The sequence below is a fragment of the Triticum dicoccoides genome, chromosome 7B, assembly GCF_002162155.2.
Source record: "Triticum dicoccoides isolate Atlit2015 ecotype Zavitan chromosome 7B, WEW_v2.0, whole genome shotgun sequence".
NCBI lineage: Eukaryota > Viridiplantae > Streptophyta > Magnoliopsida > Poales > Poaceae > Triticum > Triticum dicoccoides.
The window spans coordinates 276338916-276348836 of NC_041393.1; the positions used below are offsets into that span (position 1 = coordinate 276338916).

General features: G+C 43.2%; 1 protein-coding gene and 1 non-coding gene across 3 annotated transcripts; one reads left to right on the forward strand and one right to left on the reverse strand.

Moving 5' to 3' along the window:
- Positions 1 to 2310: 2310 nt before the first annotated feature.
- On the forward strand, positions 2311 to 6373 carry LOC119336184. Of its 2 annotated transcripts, none has more exons than XM_037608196.1 (2): positions 2311 to 5349; positions 5614 to 6373. In XM_037608196.1, the coding sequence occupies exons 1-2, from the start codon at positions 4774 to 4776 to the stop codon at positions 5668 to 5670; spliced, it is 633 nt and encodes a 210-aa protein (XP_037464093.1). In that variant the 5' UTR covers positions 2311 to 4773; the 3' UTR covers positions 5671 to 6373. The 2 variants fall into 2 exon arrangements, with proteins under 2 accessions (XP_037464093.1, XP_037464094.1); XM_037608197.1 differs by having other exon boundaries at positions 2311 to 5257.
- On the reverse strand, positions 4596 to 4706 carry LOC119342349. The gene has a single exon (XR_005165549.1). It is a non-coding gene; the product is annotated as a small nucleolar RNA R71 (small nucleolar RNA).
- Positions 6374 to 9921: the final 3548 nt, after the last annotated feature.

Below are 9921 nucleotides of genomic sequence, written 5' to 3' on the forward strand. Positions count from 1 at the left end.
AATCACTTTGGGTTTGTAGGTTTGGGTTTTGGGATTTGGGTTTTCTTAACTTGATGATTTTGGCTCAAAGTCCTCGGAGGATGGGATGCTCTCAATTGACAAGTGTCAGTTTCTCTTGGAGCAGCCAACCAGCTAGTGGGTGTAGGGGGCGGCTATTTATAGCCTAGGGAGCAGCCCAACATGATAAAAAATAAATGCCCTTCAAGGATATGACCGTTAGGTGGTAGGATATTTTGGATAGCTGGCGCATTGCACAACAATGGTCGGATTTGAGGTTGTAATTCCTCAGGGCTATCATGTTCCTCACTGTGTAGTCAATTCGCACTGGCGAATTCCTAACTCCTCAGTCAGAACAAATTCTTCAAAGACTAGAAGATCTTTGTCTCTTTCACTAAAGAAATTGACTGAATTGATATGAGATTTCCAATGGCTTCACTCGAAGAATTGGGTAGGTGTACGATTTTGAGATGAGCATCACTTGGAAATCAGTTTCCTTAGTATTACCTCGACCCCCTTTAACAGTACGGTGTTTCCTATGACTCAAGAAAGAGAAAATGAAACTACGAAAACAAAAGTCTTCATGCTTCATAATCCTCGCATGAATATCCAAGTCTTCAAGGTCACACCAATTTCTTCACTTTCAAAGTCTTTAGGAGAACAAAAGTCTTCAACCGAAGACATTCATTTTTAGGGGCCGACTTTCACTGTAAATATCAAACTCCTCATCGACTTATAGAGCCTGTGTACACTCACAAACATATTAGTCCCTTAACCTATAAGTCTTCAATACACCAAAATCACTAAGGGGCACTAGATGCACTTACAGTGGGCGATGGCCATGGTGGGATAGACAAGGTTGCTTCTTCATGGACCCTTCGTGGGTGGAGCCCTCTGTGGACTCGCGCAACCGTTAACCTTCGTGGGTTGAAGTCTCCACCAACATGGATGTACGATAGCACCACCTATTGGAACCACGCCAAAAATCTCCATGTCTCCAACTGCGTTTGCACACTCCAATCCCATCCCTTTACTTTCTTGCAAGTTGCATGCTTTACTTTCCGCTGCTCATAGACTCTTTGCATGCTTGCTTGAAATGTATTGTGTATGCTTGAAATTGTGCTAATCTATCACCTCAACTTGAAAAACTTAAAAACTGCCACCTTTATTTGTTGAGGGTCTAATCACCGCCCTATAGACACCTCTTCTCGATCCTTTCAAGTCAACCCAGTCTGTTCACAAATTCTTCATGTGCATTCTATTTGGAACACGTTCAAAATCTTCACTGTGTCCTTCTCAGATGAAGAATTTGCGAATGAAACATTAAAATTTCCATATCTAAATTTTCAACTTTTGCCGCTCAAACCGTTTTGCATCCCACGACGGATTAAACTACTCACCCACGATCTACCACAATGTCCACCTCTCTGTATGTGGTTGACACATGTCGTTAGAAGAGTAAGGGTCAGGGGCATGTTCGTCCAAATTCTTCAAACAGGCAGTTTTTCACCGTGGCTATAAATACCCCTCCCCTTCCTCAGACCTATTTACTCCGCTCGACTGCTACTCTCCCCGCTCGAGCTTTTAGACCTAGCGTCGGTGCTACTCTCCATCGTCGCTGGTAAGGAAGAGTTCCACTACCTCGACCTCGTCGCGGTCGTACTCGCGCCGGCCACGGAAATCTTCACTCCGCCGCCGCCGTAGCTGTCTCTTGCTGCCAAGTTAGGGCGTGGGAGATCTGAACAGACGAACTTCTCCAACTCCACTCATAATTCGTTGTGCTCTTCGTCTAGGGTAAATAAAATCTAATTTTACCGCCTACTTTGATTCTCATGATTTCCACAAAACCTTCAAAAAGGTGTTTATTCTTCAACTTTCCAATCCATAAACACCTACTTACATCAGTACCTTGATTTGTTTCTCTAAGCTGTGTTTTTCTTCAGGATTCCTCAGTTGTGTGGATTTTCTAATCTATACAACTTTGCAACCTAAGTCAAGAATGCTTAGTGAAATTCCAAAAGACACCCATGGTCAAATTCCTCAAACTTGATTCTTTTGAAAAATTTCTGAGAACACATGACCTCTCCAAATTCTTCGCACCTATACTCTATTCCCAGGTACAAAATGTTTGTTGCTGAATCACTAGGTTCTCATCAACTTAACTCGTTTTCAGCGAGCCTTGAAGATAAATTGCATACTTCCTCAGAAACATCCATTGTTCAAAATCCTCATGTGAAGAAAATGGCTGATGGTAAAAGACCTCAGACGGGAGGAAAGAGACCAGAGTCCAACACTGCTTTTGAGATCTGATAAGTGCATTTCATATATATAATTTGGCACTCAAATTTAGCATCTATCGTGATATATCCATCCATTCTTGCTATGAGTTGTGATATATTTGAATGAAAATCATATAAAAGATCATTTACTTGTCATTTGTTTATTTTGCAGAAAAGTGCGATAAGGCACTATAATCTTGAAGATCTTGTCTACAAAGAAAGAGGATACAAGACCGAGGGCCAATAGAAGAGAAGGGGGGACTCGAGTATGAAGAATTAAAGAAATGGAGGGACAAAACTAAAGAAGAAAGGGATCTACTTAAGGCTAAAGAAGAGAAGGAGGGCAAAAGTGCAAAAATGCAGATCTGGGAGAGGATCAAAATCCCTAGCCGCATCTCCATTGCGACTAGGCCTGGCATCTCCATCTCCCTCACCCTCCTTCTCCACCTCCGGCTGCTGCCACGGCCAGGCCGGCGTGGTGGTGCGCCTCCCACCTCATCACCCATCTCCATCCACCACTCCACCATCACCTCCATCCATCAGCGCCATGCCACCCAGCACCTCCACCATGCACCACCAGCACCACTCCACTCCACCGCCGCAGCCATCCATCCATCACGCACCACCAGCTCCACCAGAGCCACTCCATCCACCTCCCTCTGCCCTCTAGTCTCCTCTGTTCCTCCTCTCCATGCCCCCGCTGCTGCTGCTCTCTTCTCCACAGAACTGCTGCTGCTCCCTTCTTCCCCCAAACTCTACTGATGCATCTTCTTCCCTGAACCCCAAACCCTACTGCTGCTGCTCTTCCCTTCTCTCAATCTCATGCTACTGCTCCATCTCCCAAACGTTGTTACTGCTCTTTCTCTTCACTGAAACTCATGTTGCTGCTCCTCCTCCCACACCCAAATTGCTGCTGCTTCGCTTCTTTTCTGAACCCAAGTTGCTGCCGCTTCTCACGCCCCTGACAAGACACCATCACAGGGGAGTCTGATCCCCTGCGTGCCTCTCCTCTCTGTCTTGTTGCTACTGCTACTATCTCTCTTTCTCCCTCTTTATAGTCTCTGAATTTTCTGTAGGGCAAGATGTTTAAAACTTTGTAATGTTCAGATTCTAAGAGTACCTGCTTCCTGTACTAGTTAATTCTACTTCTTGTTTTTTAGTTGTTTTTTAGTACTATTCTGTTGATCTGCGAGTACTAGTTTAGTGGCTTGTGTAATTCCGTTTGTATTGTCACTCGTGTAACCTGAACCTTGGTGTAGTACCTTGTGCCCGTATGTGTGGTTATGTATGTACTATAGCTCCTGCGTTTAACTATGTCCATGTGAAAATATATATGTTTGTGTTATGATATATATTTGTCCCTGTCATACAATCTTGTTTCTTCTCTCTTTTGCATGTCAATAGTTATATGTGTTCATGTCTTGTTGACTCCTATTTGTCATTGATGTTTGTCTGTGTTAGTGTTTTAATTTCTCAAGCATTACGGAACTACCAAAAAGACAATGAGTAAAATCTGAGTCTCCCTGTGCTCTTTGTATTTTCTTTGTCGACGATCATTGGGAACAACCTTGTTTAGTGTAGGTTTATTTTCTTGCTTTCATAATCTGAATTGTGTTACCTAGCTTTAGCCAAGCACGATCATCGATTTGCCTAGTCCCTGAGGAGAACACGACATCCGTAGTTTGGGGCGTAAAAACCCCGCTATACTTTCAATTGATCATTTTGGCACCGTTGCCGGGGACTTGCGTCGAGTGACCGTGTTAGGCTATAGACTAGATTTACTTTAGTTCCTTGTTCAATTTGTCGTGTATTTCATCTTCAGTATTTTTCTTCTATTTTCCCCCATTGTTGCTTCGGCTTATTAGGATACTAACCTTCTGACTAGTGTTTACTGTTTATGAGTGTGTGTAGGGAATCATAAATCTTTGCAGGTTATTCTATAGTTACACTTGGTTAAGATATGGCATTGCTTCGTGATCTTTGGATGCCAAGTAGTCAATGTTATATCACAGGACCGGTTTGGCCAACTATTGAGGTAGAGAATTTTGAGATGAAGCCTGGTCTTATTGCTTTGGTTCAACAACAACAGTTTGGAGGACTGCCTACTGAGGATCCTTATGAGCAGTTACACCGAGTCATGGAGTATTCAGATACAGTCAAGTACCATGGAGTTCCTCAAGATGCAATCATGTGCAGGTTGTTCACATTCTCCCTCCGCGATGATGCTCGTGCTTGGTATCGATCCTTGCCATCAAGGTCATACAGTTGGAATGAGATATAGCGAGCTTTCTTGGTTAAATATTTCCCACTACACAAGCAGTCCGCAATTCGAGATGAGATCTTCAATTTCGTTCAGCGTGAAGGCGAGAGCTTGAATGATGCTTGGGAGAGATACAAAGCCTTATTCAGGAGATGTCCTAATCATGGGCTCGAGAGATGGTTAGAGTTGCAGATATTCTATAGAGGATTGACTTCGAACACTCGAGCTTATGTCGATATGGCAGCGGGTGGAGCTATTACAAACAAGACACTTGATGAAGCTTTTCTGCTGATTGAGAGCATAGCTTTCCACCAACTTCAGTGGTACAATAAGAAGCCCACGTCTGATTCATTGGTTTGCTTGCAACAAATCACTACACCTCAACCACCAATTCTTACACAAAAGCATGAGCCTCTATCTCAGTGTGACAAGATTGAGCTTGCATGGATTATCTTTGACAATGATGACACCATTTTAGTTGACACACACGCTACAGATCATATGGATACTAGTGTTGGAGATACGGTTTTGCATTGTGATGATTCTTCCATGGATGAGCCAGAGCTGCAGTTAGTTGTTTTTGATATTGAGGAGTCACCTTTAGTTGATATTGATCATGTGCTGCTAGAGCCAGATATGGAGAAGTTCACCTTTGATGATGTTAGCCGCATTGCTTCCTCAACACTTGAGCCTGAGATGGAGAGCTTCATGGTTGAGTATGGTGAGGTCGATTCAGATGTCGAGGAGCCAAGCTCTACTATTTCACTTGTTGACACGAGTCCGGTTGAAATTTCTACTACCACACCTCACTTGGTATCTTCAATTGAGATAGTCCTGAAGCTTCTTCCTAACTATCTTAGGCATGATCTCAGCTTTCTGGACAAGACATGTCATATCGCTGATATTGCCTATGCCCCATGTGACTTGTTGCTGATACATGTTCCTGATTTGATCAATAGATATACTTATGTGATAGGATACTCTATTGATGACTTAGAGGGCATTGTCCCTATCATTTGTATTGGCTTGTTTGTTGAGTGTTCTTTCAGGTTTACGCTTGTGCACCATTCATTTCAGGCTGACCAAGTTCGAGATGACATCCCATGGGATCCTGGTGGATTCACGGCATGGTGATGAGGAGAAGCAAAGAGCACACATGAGGAAGAGTGAAGCTGGAGCAGGCATGAGGATAGAGAAGTAAAAAGAGAAGAGCTGCAGCTTAGAGAGTGATCAAGCGAGTGCTACATGATCAAAGCCCGGTGAGCTGTTTTGTGACCCATTCTGAATATCATAAATACATGCTGAATTCAATTGCTAGTTGGGTTGCTTGAGCTAGTTATTACTTGCTGTCAAGCTGAAATTCACCTTTGGCATTGTGCTTGATGTGATTTTGTGAACTTGATTTCTGAATGCCTTGTAAACTAGTGATCTACACCATGCATGCTTTGCTGAAATTTGTGGAAGTTATTAGTTTTGAGTGCTCAAATCCCTAGTGCACTAGAAAACTTGATCATTTTCTGCTTTTACCTTGATACACCTAGATCACCATGTTTAGATGCTGAATTTGTGCTAAGTGTGTTCCCATTGAGAGCAATCACCTAACCACTATGGATTAGCATGCTATGTTCCCTGGATCGGTAGCATGTGAACCAGACATGGAGAAGTGATGATTCCTGTTTTTGTGCTTATGCGTTGTTCATTTAAGATAAGTAATATTTAATAAATAAGTCTGACTACCTACAGTAGCATGTCATGTTCCCGGGATCGGTGGCATGTGAAATCGGGTTAGCTTGGGCAGTAATTAATAATAAAAATGTAATTGTCGAACTAGGTGTATACCATGTTCTCGGGATCGGTGGTATGTTCCTTTGGGGAGACAACCAAACTAAAAAAACTAATAATTGGTCGAGTCAGGTGTATACCATGTTCTCGGGATCGGTGGTATGTTCCTTTGGTGAGACTAATAAAATATTATCATTACTTCCTTCAAATTTAATAAGTGGTTCAACCACAATGTTATATTTCTGCAAATAAGTGATTTAATTCAAGTTCCTTTTGTTCTCAGGATCATGCTCTCTTTAGGAACCTTTTGGCACAGTCAGCATTTGAACTTGCTAATCTTCGTTTATCATTGTAAAAGTTCAAAATGGTCATGCTTACTAGTTTTCTATTGCTCCATAGCACTCTTAACCATTGATTTTCACTAGTTAAGTCCAAAGCATGCATTGTTTAGAGATCTACTTCACTTGGACATTCTCTAGTCAGCTCACAATTCACTATCTAGTTCTTGTCATATTCCTTTGCTTGAGGACAAGCAAAGATTTAAGTGTGGGGGAACTTGATAAGTGCATTTCATATATATAATTTGGCACTCAAATTTAGCATCTATCGTGATATATCCATCCATTCTTGCTATGAGTTGTGATATATTTGAATGAAAATCATATAAAAGATCATTTACTTGTCATTTGTTTATTTTGCAGAAAAGTGCGATAAGGCACTATAATCTTGAAGATCTTGTCTACAAAGAAAGATGATACAAGACCGAGGGCCAATAGAAGAGAAGGGGGGACTCGATTATGAAGAATTAAAGAAATGGAGGGCCAAAACTAAAGAAGAAAGGGATCTACTTGAGGCTAAAGAAGAGAAGAAGGAGGGCAAAAGTGCAAAAATGCAGATCTGGGAGAGGATCAAAATCCCTAGCCGCATCTCCATTGCGACTAGGCCTGGCATCTCCATCTCCCTCACCCTCCTTCTCTACCTCCGGCCGCCGCCACGGCCAGGCCGGCGTGGTGGTGCGCCTCCCACCTCATCACCCATCTCCATCCACCACTCCACCATCACCTCCATCCATCAGCGCCGTGCCACCCAGCACCTCCACCACGCACCACTAGCACCACTCCACTCCGCCGCCGCAGCCATCCATCCATCGCGCACCTCCCTCTGCCCTCTAGTCTCCTCTGTTCCTCCTCTCCATGCCCCCGCTGCTGCTGCTCTCTTCTCCACAGAACTGCTGCTGCTCCCTTCTTCCCCCAAACTCTACTGATGCATCTTCTTCCCTGAACCCCAAACCCTACTGCTGCTGCTCTTCCCTTCTCTCAATCTCATGCTGCTGCTCCATCTCCCAAACGCTGTTACAGCTCTTTCTATTCACTGAAACTCCTGTTGCTGCTCCTCCTCCCACACCCAAATTGCTGCTGCTTCGCTTCTTTTTTGAACCCAAGTTGCTGCCGCTTCTCACGCCCCTCACAAGACACCATCACAGGGGAGTTTGATCCCCTGCGTGCCTCTCCTCTCTGTCTTGCTGCTGCTGCTACTATCTCTCTTTCTCCCTCTTTATAGTCTCTAAATTTTCTGTAGGGCGAGATGTTTAAAACTTTGTAATGTTCAGATTCTAAGAGTACCTGCTTCCTGTACTAGTTAATTCTACTTCTTGTTTTTTTAGTTGTTTATTAGTACTATTCTGTTGATCTGCGAGTACTAGTTTAGTGGCTTGTGTAATTCCGTTTGTATTGTCACTCGTGTAACCTGAACCTTGGTGTAGTACCTTGTGCCCGTATGTGTGGTTATGTATGTACTATAGCTCCTGCGTTTAACTATGTCCATGTGAAAATATATATGTTTGTGTTATGATATATATTTGTCCCTATCATACAATCTTGTTTCTTCTCTCTTTTGCATGTCAATAGTTATATGTGTTCATGTCTTGTTGACTCCTGTTTGTCATTGATGTTTGTCTGTGTTAGTGTTTTAATTTCTCAAGCATTACGGAAATACCAAAAAGACAATGAGTAAAATCTGAGTCTCCCTGTGCTCTTTGTATTTTCTTTGTCGATGATCATTGGAAGAACCTTGTTTAGTGTAGGTTTATTTTCTTGCTTTCATAATCTGAATTGTGTTACCTAGCTTTAGCCAAGCACGATCATCGATTTGCCTAGTCCCTGAGGAGAACACGACATCCGTAGTTTGGGGCGTAAAAACCCCGCTATACTTTCAATTGATCAAGATCCCTGAGGATATATATGCTAGGTGTTGTACTCCTGATGAGAAAATTCATGGCAAAGAAAACAAGAACCAGTGAAAAGTTCACATACAGAGAATTGAGAGGAGATGGGCCAAGGAATGGAGGGAATATCGCTATGTCACTCCCAACTACATGAAGATTCGTTGGACACCCTCCATGTCCTAGACCTCCATTGGCTCCATGCCAAGATGTTGATCCCTCAAGCATTAGGCGTGGTGAGGAATTTTTGAAAGAATGGGCCAAGCGCCAAGCAAAATTGCTAAAGTGGTAGAAGAAGCAGTGAAGAAATTCAATGAAGATTCTGTTGCTGCTACTGAGGCCTCTGCAAGTAAGATTAAGAAGGCTTTGCCAAGGAAATCAGCTGTGAAGCCGAGTTCCTCAACAACAATGCCCTCATGGCCAACATCAAAGCCCTTAAGGAAAATTCCTCAGGAAACTTTGTCAAGGGTTGTGCCAATTCCCTCTGTTGCCATGAAATCCTCAACTGTTGCTGCAAAGTCCTCAACACCTGTGCATCTTGCCACGTGTCAAAGGACTGCAGGCTTCTCAATTGCTTCAGGAGTATCCGCTAGTTCTTCAGCTCCACCACAGTCCTCAACAGGTCCAATTCCGTTGAAGAAAACGGCCACTGTTGGACGTGGCTCGAGGCCATGTCCTCATAAGAAGCAAGTGGCGTTCCAAGTTCCGTCTGATGACGATGAAGCTGATGATGAAGAACTCGCTGAAATCATCAGGGACAAGCAAGAAAGGGCTGCTAGAGCTAAAGGCAGCACTGTGCCTCTCATGCTGGATCCAAGGAAGATCCTATACTTCATTGACCTCTGGCACAAGGATCCAAACACTCCTCTACCAGACCTAAACCTCACTCCTGATCAAAGTCACATGTTGAATGCCTTCATCAATGAAGAAAAAAGGAAATTCTAGAAGGCAAGGCATGTCAAGAAGGCTCAGTACAAGAAGGAGTGTTTTTTGAAGAACAACATTGTGAATATGACTTCTGAAGAACTTGTAAACATGCAAACAGAGATCAAGGATCTCAGTGATGAATTTGACACATATCATGCAGATTGGCTGGGTGCCAAAGTCAAATTTGTCAAGCTTGCAAATAACCTCGAACCTAATGTTGCAACTCCATCGCAACAAGAAATTCCTCAGGCTGAAGCATCTGCTCATCCTACTGAAGAAAATGCAAGCACAACTGATGAAAATCAGATTGCTGAGGACACTGGGAGTACCAGGGCTGCTGAAGAAATTCCACCTCCTGAAGAAACTGCCAGGGCAACCACCAATGTTGCACCTGAAGAACAAACCAGGCCAGTTGAAGCATTGCTGTGCCTGAAGAAACTGAAAATGCCAGGGCG